At 40.1% G+C, this 18733-nt stretch overlaps 1 protein-coding gene across 9 annotated transcripts in view; it reads right to left on the bottom strand.

Annotated features, from left to right (window-relative positions):
- Window positions 1–18733, bottom strand: part of auts2a (activator of transcription and developmental regulator AUTS2 a) — a 1193837-nt gene that overhangs the window by 155387 nt on the left and 1019717 nt on the right. For all 9 annotated transcript variants that reach the window (XM_060847963.1, XM_060847971.1, XM_060847965.1 and 6 more), the window contains one exon: window positions 1844–1892. In XM_060847963.1, the coding sequence (XP_060703946.1) occupies window positions 1844–1892 (49 nt within the window). The remainder of the gene's footprint in view (window positions 1–1843; window positions 1893–18733) is intronic.

Below are 18733 nucleotides of genomic sequence, written 5' to 3'. Positions count from 1 at the left end.
GGAGTGTTTATATCATTATTCTTCTTGTTCAATTTGTAGCAGAACCCCTTTAGGTGTCGAATGACCTTAGCAGTCACTTGGATACCCAGTGAATCCAATCAAACACTCAACGTGTGGATGTTTCCATCCTTTTGAGGCGATGGTGTTTAGTAGAATCTGACATTGTGCAAATCAACTTTTGCATTTCCTACATCTGAGTGATAAAGTCAAAAGTCTTTCATTGACTGCAAAGTGCTTTGGGATTTTGTGAAAGGTGTTAAACCATTGCAATTCTTCCTTTCAACCCAATAGATACCTTAATGAGTCAAGCAGGGGTCACTGGACAACTAGTTAAACATGGAAACTCTGGGCATTTGTATTACCTCTAGCTGAAAACACAAAGTAATTGCCATGCCCTGACACGATGCTCAATTAATAGGTTTTAAAAGGGAGATTTCACGAATGTAAAGTCTAGTTTGAATTGTAACTACATATGGACTGCATAGAACTTGGGTTGAGATTCCAGTTCCCATTAAATAACACAATAACAATGTGGAGCAAGCATAAATAATTATTCAGCAAATATCACTCTGAAAGGAGGGGCATCTAGATGCAAGGCCTCAACATATAAAACAAAATGGGGCTTCTGATTTACTGACCTGATAATAGCTTCAATATTGGGAATAGTCAAAGTGAAAGCAATGTGGGTTCTTATATGTATTTTTAAAAGGCAGCAATAAATGTAACAGAAAATATTACATAATGAGATCCACATATTCCAATTCAGAATTGAGGTCAATTGCAGTCAATTGTGAAATTCAGTCATTTTCCCACTGAAGCGTTTCAAAGTAAGTGATTCATTATAGTATATTTCATACGCATTTGTACAGAATTACAGATGTTTCAGAATTTGATAAAGGTTAGGTATTAACACCTTGAAACATACTGCAGCCAAATCAAGAAAGTGTGCCTGACAATGTTAGCAAGAAATAATCTTTAATATCATAAACAACTTAGAAAACAATCCCAAATACAAAAATATCATTGCCTCATGCACATGCTTTGAAGCAAACATTTAGATTATTTTTTTCTCACAGTAATACACCACTAGAGCACAATGTTTTCAAAGCTTAAAACAGTGAATACAGGTTTCTGAGGATAAATCAGTTGCCTTATTTGCTAATCTCCACACACTCATAAAAATTCCAAAAGTCTAACCTTTCAACACCTGCGTTTACATTTATCTCTTGTTGCTTATGCTAGCAACATAAATTAACACATGGCATGAGGAAAACACTCATGAGGAGAAAAGGTTATTTTCATGGTAATAAGGGCAGAGGAAAATATACCAAAGGATTATTTGTGTGTGTTTCCTGGCAATGTTTTTTTTGTTATAAAAAGCTGCTGTTGATTTAAGGCCACACAAAGAAACCTTAATCCTTTCACAGGAACTAAATCACCTAAAAAAAACTGCAGTAGTATAAAGAATCCCTGTCAAGCATGGCCATTCAAAACTAAATGGATGCCACAAATCAAACTGTATGAGTAAACAAAGATGAGAATGTGGGAAATACATTCAAATCTAGAAAGAAAGCAGGGGCAAGAGGGAAGGCCTTTTGTTCATCAATCATCCTTTGCTTCTGCAACTTGAGTGCCCTTCACCCTAGTAACCAGCAATGAAGTAGGAATGTTGATTCACTGGTTGCCCTCTTTTGTACAGATTGCAAACAGAAAAAAAAGGGGAATACTCAAATTTGAATGCTTTTTCTGCAATTAGCCATTTAAAAGCACCACTTTGCATATGTCTTAAGGTTGGTAGGCCCATTCAGGGGACAACTGATGACAAAATGGAGGGATGGCCTACCTTTACTTGTGGTAGTGTGGAAAAGTTTCTCTGAAGTGGCATCCGAAACCTGGAAGAAATGGAAAAGATAGGTTATATTTTGGTTGAAAGAAAAATTACAATTCTAGAAAAAAAGGGCAAGTTTTTATCTGTGTAGTTACTACAACCTTCCACAAGATAGAGCCAGAGTATTTTTTTAAAACCGCATTTGAAAACCACAACTTAAGGTTCAATGTATATCTCTGGGCTACCTCCTGGAGACTAATCCTCAAGCAGAGTACAACAATTATGATTTTATTGCAGTTTTTAAAATTCCAGATTCTGCATGTAGTACTCTGCCAAAACCCATTTTTGTTTAACAGGATAGTTTCACATTGTTCAGACATACTGGATATGAACGCTTATTCATCCAGTTCAATATTCTATATCCAGAGATGCAAGCTCTACCATTTCCCACCATATTTCATCAATTCAATCACTTCCTCAAGTTCACATTTTTTAAAACCTTGTAACAATGTTTCAAAACCTTAAAAGTTGTAAAGACCCATAAATATTTCATGCACGAAAACTACAAAGCGAGCTCCAGACATGTCTGTATCAATTACAGTTCTTGTCTTCTACACTTTCCACCTGCATTCAATCTAAACTTTTAACCTAATTCATTGTCAAAAGGTCACCACATTCACAATAACTATACTGCCATTGCACCTTTTCACAAACAGACTCACTTCCAAATATAATGCAGTTTGAGAAACAAATGATTATGTTCTTAATTACATATGTTTTCAAAAATAATCATGTGAGAATATAAAATTAGAATGTTCAAAAGTAATTATAAACTCGGAGTCTTCACTGATCTTTATCTTTAAGAGGGATGTTAAGAGGGATTTCCAGTTGCGAAGATTTATTCAACTCAAGATCTGCTTTCATTTCAATTTAGCCCACTCTTCCTTGAACCCAACTCTTAAGGGGCTGTTTCAAGTCCATCACTCCCTTGTGTATTCAACTATGTAGGAAGTCCATGGTGGAAACTAGACAAGTCCTCGTGTCAAAAAATAAGCTGCTCTAGCTGGCAAAAGGGCAGGAACAGGGAGAGAGCTAGGCAGTGGGATGAAGAGCTGCCACTTGCAAGACATGTTGGCTGCTAATTATTTCCCAGTCCCTGCAGTTCAAATGGCCGATAAGTTGTCACTTAGAGCAGCGTGGCAATTGAAGTGGTACAGTGTTCTTGATCATTCATTATCAGCAACTGCCAGGGTGCAGCAGTATCAGGTTCTGTGATAAAGCACCCGACTGACACAAGAAAATCATTATTCCCTTGCAAGAAGCTTCTTTCCTCTCATTAAATGTAACCTTATCGCTTGAACACTGCAATCCTTTGCAAATGACAACGGCATTTAATCTAATTTCCCAACAAGCAAACCTGACAGCACTCTCATTTTGTTTTGACTCCAGGAACACATAGCTTCATTTCTGATAGGCTATCATTCAAAATGTATGAAACAGGACTTCCAAGCCAACCAACCCCCTATCTGCACGTAAAAGGTTGAGGGCACAGAATGAGATAACCAGCTGAAACTCAAAGTAAAGCACACGTGCTGATTACTGGACCCATGGCAGCTTCACACACGAACTTAGGACGGTCTCTGAAGGTTAAATGTAAAGGAATATTAAAGCTGTTGTGAACAGTGTTCAATAACAAGCACAATTGACTGGTACACCATCATAAATTGGGTTCCTTTCTTCAAAGGAACATAGACAGGCTAACAGAAATGCTACTTATTGACGTAATATCTAATTTCCTTTCTGTCCTGGTTTTGCACAATATCAGTTCACTCGAATTAAAATGTCACTACTGTCAACGTTTCATTGGTTGCTGTGCAAGCATCAACTCATTCTGCACTCATGAAAATCCTTTTTTTGCCGATCTAGTGACCTAATCATGTGGCTCATTTTGTGTGCAATCATCTTAATCCAACCATTATGTTTCATACTTGTAATTTCTGCCTTTCCTGCATTTCTAAAGATGTTGAGTTCTTGCTGCCTGTATCTTCCTCCTTCTCTCTGTCGTTGCAACCTTGACCAAGTGGGTCTGTGACAAAATGGCAACGATCTGTTCAAGCATGGGAGGGGGTTACAGCAATCTGATCGTATCTAGTGATGACAGGGGCAATGTCTAGCAAGGGTGGTGTTCTAAAGTCATTTTTAGACTCAGTATTTAATTGATACAGGAGTTACTGTCATTAGAATTTGAAATTGCAAACAGTAGGACTTTGTTGTTGCATGAAAAGCCCCCAGTAGTTTATATACAGTTTCGAAAGAAACCTTCTCATTCCTATCTAAGGAATGACACTCATTGCATGGAGGTAAATACTGAGTGCCAACAGGCCATTCCTCATGTTGAGTATCACAGTGGAAATGAGGCCTGAAGAGATTAGAAGTTTACCTTATCCCTTGTACAGGCAGCTAATGGTGGCAACTGAATCTGAGGTTTTCTTGTAATATTACCTTTTCTGTGCTTTTCCACTTCCATGTGAAGTGACACAGTTAAGATTTGATTTTGATTTTATTGTCACATGTACTCAAGTACAGGAGTACAATGACAGTGTATAATGTTGGCACACACGGCACCATCTTAGGTGCAAGTACCTAGGTGCAGAACTTTAAGAACAATGTAGAAAGAAAGAACAATATTAAAAGTTAAACATTGCAGTAATTATAGGAGAGCATAAAACACACAAAATAAGATTAAGAGTTACACATTGCAGACCTTCTTAGTTTTAAGTAGAAAATAAATAAAGCTGAAAGTTCAAACTTTACAATCTTTCTAAAATGCTTAGCCACAGTGGGACTACACTTTGAGGAATCACCTTGAAACTGGAAGCATTTTACCAGGAGTAGGTCATTTAGTCCTTCTGGCCTGCTCCACCATTCCATTAGGCCATAATTGGTCTGCACTTCAATTATATTTTTCTGGCTTTACTCCACATCTCATGAAAGGTTTACATCAAGAACTGTTGACACCAGTCTTGAGAGCTGCAATTAGCCAGCACATTCTAAATATCCACCACCTTTTGTGTGTGAGAGAGGATTTCTGCTTATTTGTTTGTTAATACCAAAGGGTTTGCTGATTGGCTTTGAAGTTAGAGTGATCATTTGCATCAATGACTGTTGGATTTTGTTGGATTCCATCCTTTTGACAGTAACATCCAACTTTTGTCAAGGAAAACAACCTTACAATGAAATTTGATAACTACATTTTCCTAAGCATAAGTTCTCAATTTCAGTGATAGAGGGGGTAGAATATGGTGTAAGAGTTAAAGGATGAAGAATATTAAAAAAATACTTGAGCAACAGACATGAGAATTGCCCCCTAATTTACTCCTTGCTCCATGCTGACCTCCACCGAGGCTGCAGTGAGGATACCATGACTTGTTTCAGTGACCTATTCCTAAAGCAACGACACCAAGTGCAATAAGTACATTTATGTAGCACCCTTTGTGCAGTAAGGCACTTAAGAGATATGTATTCAAACAAACACTTGCACTGAATCTCGTAAAGCGATATTATAATAAAGATATTGGTTTTATGAAGTATTTGAAAAGTGGAAGAGTACAGAGGCAGAATGAATCAGCGCAAGGTTCCTTGTCCTAAGTGTTTATAGCAAGCCTTGGTCACTAGGAATGCTATAACAATTTACGAGACATCTCCTATGGAAATTAAGTTGAACACATGGCAATAATTGCCTCCTTACAGCTGGACCATCCAATTTTCCTGTGGACATGGAGATAATGCTTTGAAACAGACAAACCCCTAAGGAGAAAGACTGCATAATTCCAGAGCTCAAGAACTGATAGAATAGATACAAAAATCAAAACATGAACAAAATGCACAGCCACGTAAAAGCTGTAAACTATAAATGAACAGACAGCCACTGCAAGTGGATTAGGCTGGGAAATCAATGCAGAGGATGTCTGAAAATATATCCCACGTTTACAGAAACTTTTCATGAAATCAATGTTTTATTTTTAACATTGGAAATCTACAGTATCCACGCTTGGATTAATCTTTAGATCATTGATAAGTCTAAAAATCATTGTTTTAAAATTAACTTTCATGTCAAAATAAGTATAATGGTGTGATATTTCACAAAATATTGCTTTTAGACCACCATGTAAAAATGCTCAAGTTAATTTTGACCCAGTAATGAGAATTTGAATGGAACAAGATTGTGCACTTGTGCAAAAATTTTCACAGGCAATTCCTTGTGAGCGTTATGAAATGCTCTACTAGGTTGTGTTAAACATAGTTGATTAACTGTTGCAAAAGTTAAATGCTGCTGTTTTGTGTGGCAATGGCAAACCTATCCGTCTTGATATTTATTGAGGACAAAGGGAAGATGAAGCCAAAAATGATCGAAGATCTCAAAAAAGCCAGGAACATGCGAAATGTAATGTCAGGGGCACTCAAGGTATTTTGACTCTGTCTTGTGCCCATTGTTTGGACAAATTGATAGACTGGCAGGATGTCACCAAGAGACTGCAGCCAAGGATTCCTCAGAATGGCATCTGACAAGAGTTAAAAATCATACACCAGGTTATAGTATAGTCCCAGTCCAACACCAGCACCGCCATACCATGTCTGATGAGAGAGATTTGAGAAAGGTCCGCAAATGGAACTGGGGAAGAGAGAAGAGGCCCATGATAGATGTTGGGGTAGTGGCCCGCAGTCAGGAGGGGAAGGGCCAAACTCCTCCTTGAGGGGTCACAGTGAAGACAGCTGCTTCTCTGGTTGACTAAGCTATGCTGGGAGAAAGAACCACTGACCCTGAGAATTCGACGGTTCCTGTTTTCTTTTCACTATCAGGGTCACCGACCTGTGGTGTGTTATATGTCTGGCTCTCAAATGCATTGCCCAATTTAAATATGTTAATAAAATTTTGCTCCAAGGCAGGAATTTCAGGATCTTTGCTATCTGCCAAGAAAGCTGATCCACGCATGACATTTTGGAACCATGTTCCTCACACTTTGCATTTTCATCACCCTCATTGACCCAACATGGATACTATCAAGGCAACTGAGCCTGCCTTTTTATTTTAAAACAATTGCATTATTTTGAAAGCACAATTAGCTAAATCTTCAGAAATCTTCAATTTACAGAGACCCAATTTCTGCAAGGAATTAAGTAATAAAATTTGTAATATTTAAGCAACTCTGGACACTTAGACAGTTGAGCACCTGACTGATGAATAACATATCCAATAGAATCCACAAGTCCAAAATACCGTCGACTTCAGAAATCTGAACTAAGAATTGAAAAATCTTGGAAATACACAGCAGATCAGGCAGCATTGTTGGAGAAAGAAATGGAATTACCATTTCTGATTCATCACTTTTCATCAGGACTTTAGATCAAATGTCACAGGTTGGAATTCAAATTCTCTCTCCACGGACGCTGACAGAACTGCTCAATTCAAATTCTTAAACAGTATTTTGGATTGCCTTTTCAAAAAAAAACATTCTCAGCATATGGGAATTTCTAGCAAGACCAGCATACACTGCCCTTAAGATGATGGTGGTGAACTAATTTTGTCAAATATTGCTGATTGTGAGGCGAATCTATTCCCACAATGCTGATAGGAAAAGAGGTCCTGGATTTTGACTCTGCAACCCTGAAGGAATAGCTCTACAGATAGGCCGGTGTGTGACTTGGAGGTGAAGATATTCCCATGCACTGTCTGTCCTTCACTGCTTGATGGTGGGGATTATAGGGGGTTCTGGGAGGTGCTGCCAAAAAGTCTTGGTGGATTGCTGCTGTGTAGCTTCTAGATAGCACACTTCTCAGACACAGTGCACTGGCTGTGGAGGGAATTTATTTTTGTAAGCTGGTGAATAGGGTGCCAATCGAGCACTGCAACAGTATTCATTTCCTTAAAGAAAGAAGATAACAGAATGAAACTTGGAAAGATACACAATTAGCGGTGGAAATTGAATTGCTCATGATATCTATCAGCTGTCTTTTTGGTTTGGAACTGTGCAAAAGTGTAAACAGCCACCTGCTACACTCAACTGACTTTATGTTCTAGTCGACAGGTCAGTGAGTCTGACAGACAGGAAGCCTGATGGAGTCCAACACACGTCCTGTGATGAGATTCAAAAAAATGCCTCCAAGAAACAGTCACTGAAATCTATTGCAGTGGTTTCACTACTTCCCCTTCTACAATGCTTTTAAAAGCAGCAATGTCAATGGGGATTACATACTGGGAAGAAAGAAATCTCTGCTGACAATCTTCTCACAAGATTCTTGGTGTTGAGAAAAGAAACTCATTGAAGATGGCAGCTGGCAGGTCAAACCCAAAGCTAGCTACATAGCCAAAATTGTTTTAAAAAATCTCAACCCAAATTTGTTTTTGCAAAACTGTGTTTGCATCAAATTCCCTTTTCAGACACAATTTTTGCATAAAATCCTAATGGACTGAATACATCACCACTATGCACCCTATCATTCAGAAAAGCTCACTCGTCAACATCAAAGGTCAGTTTTTGATAATAAAGAAAATGTTTCATTGTACTGAAGTGTTCTTCTGACAATAGCTGACAATCACTTTCGAATCTCTTGATTTCCTAGTAGTCCCTAATAGAAGGTGGATTTTCCAATTACATTTGAAAGAATTAAGGAGTGGATTAATTTGACACAACATATTCTGCCAAAAAGAATAATTTGCATTACTGCAGTTGGCAATCATCTGCTAATGGGTATGACTGACAACCTAGGAAATTTTGTGTCAGTGGGCAAGTTGAATACCACAACAGAACAAAGAACTGCGGATACTGGAGATCCGGAAAAATATTCAGAAACCGAGTCCATGTTTTTGAGTCTAGTGACCCTTCGTCAGAACTGATGAATGGTCTTGAAATGTTGACTGTTTTTGCCTTCACAGATGTTGCCAGACCTGCTGTGTTTCTCCACTCATTTCGGTTTTTGCTCGTAACGTTCCACCATTCATCCAATGATCCGAGGAGCAATCATTCCTAATATTTGGGCAAACCCAGCAGCCATTTTGTATGTCGTATCATTCCATGAAGATCAAGGAGATCAATCACAAACTCAGCTACTCTGCCTTCTTGCTGGGAACAAGGAATAATTTGCAGCTTTTAGATGAAAATGTTAGGCAGCATGCTACATTAAATCGTGTTCTAGCTAATTAGCTTTGTGCATAATGGCCGAGTTCAAATAACGTAAATCTCAGTCAAAAAATTAGGTTGAAGCCCCTTTGGAGATTTACATTGTATTTTAGATTGGTTCTAGCCCAGTTCAGTGCAGAATTAAATCTCTTGAAACAAAATCAAAACACTATTATTAATGGTTCTTAATCTCATTTCTAGGGAAAAGGAGATGCATCTACTGATCCAAATTCACAAAATGAACTTCAGTGTGCCCAGATTTTGTGCTGCTTAAATTTAAGATTATCCCAAAGGCTCTAAAACATGTGCTCACTTTGTTCAGGGGATCAAGTTAAAATGGATAAATTTAATCAAGATTGGGAAATCTAACTTTGGTTTTCTTCCATTCATGTAAAACCTCAGTTAAACAAGAACTTTGGGGAAGAGGAAGAAAAAAATCTGAATCATGAATCTAAAAGTTTCAATTGAAGTTTCTGTATCAGAACGACAAACTCCTTGGCTAATTAAATGGAGGCCCACTGGCCTAAGAGCTGCAAGAGGTCTGCTTTGCCTTCTTTCAAAAGATCTGTGATATAAGTGGCAATGAGGTCCTTACCTGGGCAACAGTGAACCTTCTCCAAGATTGAGAATCCAGGCTAGGAATTCCAGCCCGCACCCCCATCCCCCAACCCCAAGGGCTATCAGACAATAAGAGGCCTGTGTTTTAACACAGCATGGCAGTGGTTCTGGGTTGCGGTGGCTATGGTTGGCCAAGCACGCACAGACCCAGGATGGCTGAGGAACCCAGGGCACAGTTGAGTGCCAGCTGTCTAAGGGCTGGCCTTGAAGAGGGAGGAGGACTGGGAGGGAGAGGTAGTCAACTGCAAGGACCGGGGGCATTGGCTCTCACTGGGCACTCAGTTTCTCATGCTTGGCTCTTCCACCTGGCACTGAATGCCCTTGAAATAGGCATCACTAGCCCTTCATCACTGAAAGCTTGCAAGCAATCAGGGTTTGCTTCTTGGGACTCCTGCATGACAAAGCCCTATTGTCACTGCATGATTGTCAGCAGCACAGGATGAGGCAGGTCCTCCAATGAGTATTAATGACCCACTTATAGTCCTGAATTAGCAGAAAGGCTGTCATGGCAGAAGCGGGAAGGTGAGGTTCCCCCTGTTTGCCACTCCTTCTGATTAATTGCTCCCTTGCCACCAAACATGCCTCAGGGGAGCAATTAATCAGGGACAATCATGCAGTGACAATGGGGCCTTGCCATGCAGGAGTCCCAAGAAGCAAACTTGCCACCAAACTTGCCTTAATTCCGCCACGATTTCCGCACCTTATCGTCATTTTATACAGAAGTATAGGTCCCTTATCTGATGATCCTTTAACTGAAATTGTCGGGACCAGCTGTTTTTCAGAATTTGAAATTTTTCGAATTTCAGAAAAAGTGACAGTTTGATGGTGAAACTTTTAAAAGTCTTACCGGAGGAGCAGACTTACAAAATAAAAACAGGCCTGGAGAGAGAATCCAGGCCCGCTGGTGCTGGGACACGTGCCCCCCCGCCCCACCCCCACGTCGCATCAGACTAACGCGCATCGAGAAAAATAACTTCACAAAAAAACCTTCAGATTTCGGAGCTCTTTGGATTTTGGAACTTCGGATAAAGGATCATCTACCTGTATATTCTTTCATGGGCTTGTTCCTCCTTCACAACTTTTTAGATAATGTGTTTGAGAAACAAAGGCCCAGCACACTGGCAAATGATGGGTTAAAGCACACTACAAAAGCCCGCTTCAATCTCTGTGTTCCACTCCCGCCCTCTACAACAGGTTTAAAATCTCGACCTCACTTTCCAGACCTCTATTCTTACGTGCCTTAAAGAGGCAGTTACTGCAGAGGAAACAAGTGATTACTTGTCCAATCTCCGTGAAATACAAATCAGAAGCAGCTCCCTCCCCCCAACTCCCCCCGGAGACTGTGGGGTTTGACCTGAAGAGCAGACCTCCCAGATGTGGATATCTGCAGGCTTTGAAGCCTTGTGCCATCTCTGATCCCTGTGGAGAGCTATCATCAGACCCCTCTTTTCGCTATTTAACAATCACATTCAGCAGGCTCTCTTCTTGCAGGTCTGACAGAATGAACTCTGTGGGGAGTTTCTGGTGGTTGAACATTTCAGCCATGTTTCACGCCAGGATGAAAAGCTCCATGGTAAATGCACTGAAGCAATTGAACGTAGTAAAAGTCATTTCTCCTGAAGGCATTTCCTTTTTATTTTGATTTCCCCTGAAGACTTTTCAATGCAGCTAATGTTCCTTCAGATTAAAGGATGGAATAGCCTGAATTTGGAATCGTTGGATCACTTTTTATCAAGGAAACATAGTGACTGGCCTCCAGCTAGAGCATTCTAGCCTTTGAACCAAATACTACTTCTGTCGATGCTAAAACACCATACTATATAGCAATACTCCTTGTGCCTGTGAGCTGGATTATATCCAGTGAAGCTGCCTACATTTTTAAAAAAGATTTGCATATTTTTCTCCATGGCATTTTTTCCCCGATTGTTTGCTGTTCACCAATTACTTTTATCAAAAGGAGCACCTCCCTAAATATATATCATGGAGACAAACATTTAAAAAAAATTACAATTCAGGTATGCAGTCTGCAAAGTAGTTCCTTAGCTGACCGCATCTTCTGTCATAAACACAACATTGATCACGTACCAAATGCAGAAGATACTCACAAAACAATTCTGAAAATGATCTATTAACTGAGTGGCCACAGTATCACCTTCCACAAACACAGGGCCTTTGAATATAATGGAAATTCCATCCCCCCCACCCCCACCAATGTCTCTCAATCTCTGGTAGCTCACTGACTGAAGTCCAGCTTTTCCAATCAGTGATATTTTAACAGCAGTGGATCATTTATTTTAAATGGGCACCCGCCAGAGTCAAAATAACCACTCATCAAAAAGTCTGTGATTTCTTGTTCAGAGGCTCGAAGTAAAGGTCCTTCACGTAAACAAACAAAATGTGAATCCACAGGAGTCCACCTCCAACGGCGGAGATTACAATTCTCAGGCAGCATCATGCAGCTAGGCCTCTCTAGCATGCATAAAAGAACACATGTATTACTTTATGCGAGAGTTTCTGCCAAACCCCCTATCCTCCCTATTCTTTGTGCTTCATCAGCAGCCTCTGATACACCCTCCCTTGCTCAGTATTTGCCACACTGGCAATCCCAGTCCACTCTCGCTATGTTTTCTGCACTACAACAGGAAATCCAGCCTACTTGACACTCCCACTGACTCTCTGTGCTATATTATTGACCCAGATCACTATGCTGCATGAGTTGCTGTGATCAGCCGGACCCAGACCAGTCCCTCCTATTCCTTGCTGTGTCGATACCACAGCAATCCCTTTCTTAGGGGCAATCTATATTCCCTCACAGCACTACAAATGTTTGCAAGAAATGGAGTAAAGAGAAACATTGTAGACAAACAAAAAAATAAGGTTAAAAATGTGAAAGCGCATGTGATGTAAGTGAAAGGAAAGTTAAATAGAAGCAGAAATGAAACAGGCAGAAGAGATAAGCAGAGAGTGAGCGACAGTGCCTGAGAAAATGCATGTTTTACAATACAAGAGGCAGACTGTGGAAGCAGGAGCCGGGGGGGGGGAGGGGGGGGGGGGGGGGTGCGAAGAGAGAGAGAGAGAGAGAAATGGATAGACACAGAGATTGAGATTGAGAGAGAGAGAAAGTAAGATAGCATACTCATGCAAGAAAGCATTGCAGGAGATGAGGAGGGGCAAGGGACTATTCCTAGATAAATATAACAGATAAATAAAATGCTCTTAAGATATCTGGCCACCAAATCTCCATATTCACCATTCAAAAACATTCACTGATCAATGAAAAAGGAATCTTGATTAAATCCTGAGACTGAACTGTTCCCTATACATAATCACTTTAGCACCATGGGCTAGAGTCTTGTGGAGGCAACAAGGGATCTTGGACGTTGGCTGGTACCAGCAAGATCCTCTTCTCTCCATGTTATGGGAAGTATCCTATCCTATTCAGGCATGTAACAGGACAGCAGCGGGCCCTCCCCCAGGATCTCGGACTGCAATGTTAGAGTGCCTGCTTGCTGAGAGCTGCCAAGCCAGAGGCCAGTAGCTTCACTGACTGGCAGCACCACGGGGTAGGGTGCAGTGGCTGCTGCTGATACGATACTCACACTACAGGCACACTATAGTGATGGCAGGAAAGGGAGTCATGGGGAATAGGAGTCAGCAGGTGAACCCACCCCACCCTTCCTAATGTTACATCCTTCAATCGTGCAACTAAATGCTTTGAAACTTGCCCCCATCCCAGGAAATCCCGAATTATCTAGCATGGTTAGCTTTCTGTCCTTCCTGTGTTGTGAGTCTCCTACCCACCTATTAACTGGATTAATACCAGAGGCAGTGAGAGGTGATTTTAATGAGGTAACAGTTGCCACTCAAGGCTGTTATTGGCAACTGGTCAGAAAGGTGCTACAGATATAATGAGTGTGGGAGACAGGGAGGTGGCAGCGACCTCCATCTGAATAATCCCCAGTAAAAACCTCAATGGGGGAGGGTACAATATCGGTGAAAACTAAAAACGGTCTGGTTGATCACTTTCAATAACCTCTGGAACTCATAGAAACAAACATGAAAACATAAGAAATAGGAGTTGGAGCAGGTATTCAGCCCTTTTAGCCTGTCCCACCATTTTTATCAGATCATGGGTGATCTGCCCAAATCTCAACTCCTCTTTCATTCCAGATCATCATAGCCCTCAGCTCCCCAGTGTAACTGTGTCCCTAGCCTCATTCACTCACTACTGAAAAGTTCTTCTCAACATCTACCCTGTCTTATATGTTTCAATATAATATACCACATTCAATACCACCTTCTTCTGAACTCCAATAAATGAATGCCTAAGCTGTTCAGTCATTTACAATGAGTCAATTCCTTCATTCTAGGAATCATACTAGTGAATGGTCTCAAATGACAAACTATTCCTTTTAACTAAAAGGACCAATAATGTGGATGATCCTTCAGGTTTGGCCCCATACAACAGTCTACAGTCGCAAAAAGATTTCCCCATCTTGCAACGCCATTTCCCCAGTAATCCAGACAAAAATTCCATTTATCTCCTTAACTACTTGCTCCATCTTCACGTTGGTGTTCTGAGTTTCATGTATAAGAATACCCAAATGCTTCTGTGGTTTAATTTTTAAGTCTCTTTCAATTTAAATAATAAGGTGCCTTTTGATTCATCCTATCAAAGCATATCCATTACTGGTCCCTAAAATTCGCCCAATTCTCTGGTATACCAATAGATTTTGCCACTTTGTCACTCGTTGGTTGGTCATTCTGTTCAGCAAGTCCTTTTATTTTGAACAGAATTTCTTTTTGCTCACCATTGACCTTCCCCTTCATTTCCTGGCCACTTTAGACAACTCTTTCTTTAAATCTGTAATTGCCTTTATTTCAGTTGAGGACACTGGTTTGAAACCAGAGTTTCATTTCCACAAAGTGAAATTTAAATTTAAACTATGCCATGTACAGTGGCGCGGTGGCTCAGTGGTTAGTATTGCTGCCTCACAATGCCAGGGACCAAGGTTCGATTCCAGCCTCGGGCAACTGTCTCTGTGGAGTTTGCACATTCTCCCTGTGTCTGCATGGGTTTTTGCTGGGTGCTCTAGTTTCCTCCCGCAGTCCGAAGATGTGCAGGTTAGATGGATTGGCTATGCTAATTTGCGCATGGTGTTCAGCGATATATAGGCTCGGTAGATTAGCCATGGGAAATGCAGGGTTACAGGGATAGAGTAGGGTGTGGGTGGGCTTGTGTAGACTCAATGGACCGAATGGCCTGCTTCCACACTGGAAAGATTCTACGTTCTGATCACTACCCAAATAGGATGCTTAACTACAAGATCTCTTCTAAATCCTAATCTAGTTACACAATACTAAATCTAAAATGGGTCAGTTCTGCAATGTACTGCTCAAAGAAACAATCCCTGATGCACTCTCCAAATTTGTTTTCCATGTTTCCCTTGCCCATCTCATTTGTCCAGTCAATGTGCAGATTGAAATCTACCCATAGCAATCACCATGCCATTCTCAAACTTCCCCATTGTTTCCCAATTCATCTTTTGGCATATAGTCGGGTAACGATTTGCTGATCCACAGCTCAGGTTCCTGCTCATCAACTCTGAGCCAAAGTGTTTTGAGCAGCCACCCCTTGCTGCAGATACAGTCATCGCGGATTGCACCTCTATCCACCAGCTTCCACATAAGTCACACTGGACTCAAAATGTTAACTGCGTTTCCTCCACACAGACACTCTCAAACCTGCTGTGCTTCCCAGCATTCTCTGCTTTTATTTTAAAACATATGCACTTGTTGACCATTTGGCAATGATCATTTATGTCATAGCAACTAATATTTTTCAATATCTGGTTCTCAAATTTATGCAATTAGAAATATCTATTACATGGTTTATCATTTCATTTTATTTGTATTAAAATGTGTTTATTCAATTTCCGCAATCACTCAATGTTCATAATATAATTTACCTGCTACAGCTCTCAAAACCTTCAACTATATTTATCAGTGAAATGGGTAGATGATGAAGTACTGTACATGCTATTAATTTCTGAAGCCTCTTGTACTGCTCCCTACTCTGTTATGCATTGTTCATGGATTCTTGTGGAACTCCAAAATGTTTTGTCCCATGTATAAGCAAGCAACAATGTTTTTATGTCAAACACAGACCTTTAATAGTTAACTCTGATACCAGATATTCAATTTTAATGCTGACAACTCAAGTTAAAGTTGCGAGAATTGAATGATTTGCACATCAGAATAGAATTGAGAACAGCTCAAACATGCACTGAAGATTACATTTTTCTACACCTCAGCTGACTGCACATTGAAAATATAAACATTCCAAGCAAGCAGTGAACCAGAATTGTATAGGACTGCTAACTCAAAATGTTGGCCATCCCATGAAATAGAAAGTCAGATCTATTAGTTATGTTTTTAAGTCGATACTATTTCATTTGACTTTGCAATCTGCATTAGCCAATGACTGTCATGAATTTCGTTTCCTGACTATCAGTTGACACCATTACCGAGTATAGCTCACCTGCCAGATTTTACTTCTTTCATCCATCCATTTACATTGCCCAAATCTATCATCAATAAAATTGCTCTCAGACCAACTCAGGAACCTGCAAGGCTTTCAGCTAAATGGCTGTCAAGTGTTCTCTTTGTCATTTCAAACAGATGTGACTAGACCATGCTGAGCTAAGCTACAGACTAATCATTTCGTTCTACAAACTGTTAAAAGGTCAGCTCCCTGGAACCAAGCTAAAGATTTCACAGGGAGTTCATTGGAAACAGCCAGCGAATAGACTGAAATGGCTCCTTGAATGGGAATGTTTTCCACACTCAGTGGAAACATTTTTCAAATAAATGGAAAATAAAAAGAGAGATATGAATTTTCATCAAATAATTAGTGACAGTGAATACGTGCTCTCGTTTGTCAAATGTACTTTTCTTCCTCACAAGGTTGGAAGGCATCAGTATCAACGAATCTTTTGGTTTAAAGGGTGAAACTGGCACTGGAAGGGACCATCTAGTTAGTGAGTTGAACTCGAATCAAATATTATTATTTCTATTTGATACATGCAAACTTGAGACAGCAAAACTGAAAATGAATCATTATTTTTCAACGTCCCACTTGCGTGTATATATATCTTTAGGGGCCTCTACAATACTATATGTAACAAATAAAGACCAACTTTTAAACATTTTCTCAGAGGAAACATCTTTGGGACATGCTGGTTTCTTGAATAGTGTTTGCAGTTAGGATTTATTTTAAATACATTCCGATATGTCAATTCATTAACTAGTTTATTGGATCATTATTTTCACTCTATATTTAGAAATTATAACATTTAAAAAAAAGAGTTGAGTGATATTGCATTTTACCTGAGAAGAATTACTCTGATAACCACAAACAGCACGCAGAAAGGCCCCAAAATTCCAATAAATGTGCCAAATCAGATGCCAAAAATAAATGTTTCAGAGGGGTGCTCATTTCATCTGTGAGGGATATTCTCAAGTGTAATAAAGCATGACCTGAAGTCAGCACTGTTGTTAACTTGTTTTGAGAAATATGCAGTTCAAGTTATGCAAAGCCCACAAACCCCCGCACTGTTAACGTAGCACCTTGATTTCTTGGGTTGGAGGCCTTCATTCAGGGCTAGTTTTAAGCTGCTGACCAGTTTTTCCTTACTCACTAGGTTTGTCTGCAAAGATGAAAGCTATTTTAGAATTTTCAAAAATGAGTGAGAAGCATTTAAAAATTTTTTGAATGTGTTTGTGCGATGCCAGCGTTTATTGCCCATCCCTAATTGTTGTTTGATTTGAATGGCTAGTTGTGACCATTTCAGATAGCATTAAGAGTCAACCACTCACTGCTGAGAGTCTGGAGTTACATGCAGGTCAGACCAGGTAGGAATGACAGACTTCCTTCCCTAACGGACATTAGTAACAAGATGGGTTTTTATGACAATTGACAATGGTTTCATGATCATTGTTAGACTCTGAATTGCAGATTTTCAATCAATTAAATTTCACCAGCTGCCATTTTGGGATTCAAATCCACGTCCTCAGAACATGAACATTTGGATTTCAGATTACTCATCCGGGATCATTTCCTCCTTGTCACTGCATCCTAATGAACTATAGGTAATTGGCTTTATTCTATAATAAGAAGCTTTTTTTTGCAGTGGTAAAATGTTCCAAGTTCTTTCATCTCAAATAGAAGTTTAGGACAATTCACTTTAATTATGGGCAAGGAAGAAAAAACAACATAGCTCCTTGAAAGTGGAGTCGCAGGTAGATAGGATAGTGAAAAAGGCGTTTGGTATGCTTTCCTTTATTGGTCAGAGTATTGAGTACAGGAATTGAGGTGTCATGTTGCGGCTGTACAGGACATTGGTTATGCCACTGTTGGAAAAATGCATGCAATTCTGGTCTCCTTCCTGTTGGAAGGATGTTGTGAAACTTGAAAGGGTTTAGAAAAGGTCTACAAAGATGTTGCCAGGGTTGGAGGATTTGATCTATAAGGAGAGGTCGAACAGGCTGAGGCTTTTTTCCCTGGAGCATCGGAAGCTAAGTGGTGATTTTGTAGAGGTTTTGTAAAATCATGAAGGGCATGGATAGGGTAAATAGACAAGGTCTTTTCCCTGGGTTGGGGGAATCCAGAACTAGAGGGCACAGGTTTAGGGTGAGAGGGGAGAAATATAAAAGAAACCTAAAGGGTAACTTCTTCACGTAGAGGGTGGTGCATGTGTGGAATGGGCTGCCAGAGGAAGTGGTGGAGGCTGGTACAATTGCAACATTTAAAAGGCATCTGGATGGGTATATGAATAGGAAGTGTTTGGAGGGCAATTGACCGGGTGCTGGCAGGTGGGACTAGATTGGATTGGGATATCTGGTGGGCATGGATGAGTTGGACCGAAGGGTCTGTTACCGTGCTGTACGTCTCTGTGACTCTATGACGAGTGGTTGCAAACGGAGATAAGAACAGGCCATGACCTACCAGTTGGCATGAACCATTTGGTAAACTGTGGTAAAATGCAAATTGCATTGATACATTTTCAGATTGATATAACATAGCTTGTCCTTCATCATTCTTCTTTGC

This window comes from Hemiscyllium ocellatum, chromosome 31 (assembly GCF_020745735.1).
Source record: "Hemiscyllium ocellatum isolate sHemOce1 chromosome 31, sHemOce1.pat.X.cur, whole genome shotgun sequence".
Taxonomy (NCBI): domain Eukaryota; kingdom Metazoa; phylum Chordata; class Chondrichthyes; order Orectolobiformes; family Hemiscylliidae; genus Hemiscyllium; species Hemiscyllium ocellatum.
Note: the sequence above shows the minus strand (reverse complement) of the source record. Positions and strands in the feature narration are given on the sequence as shown.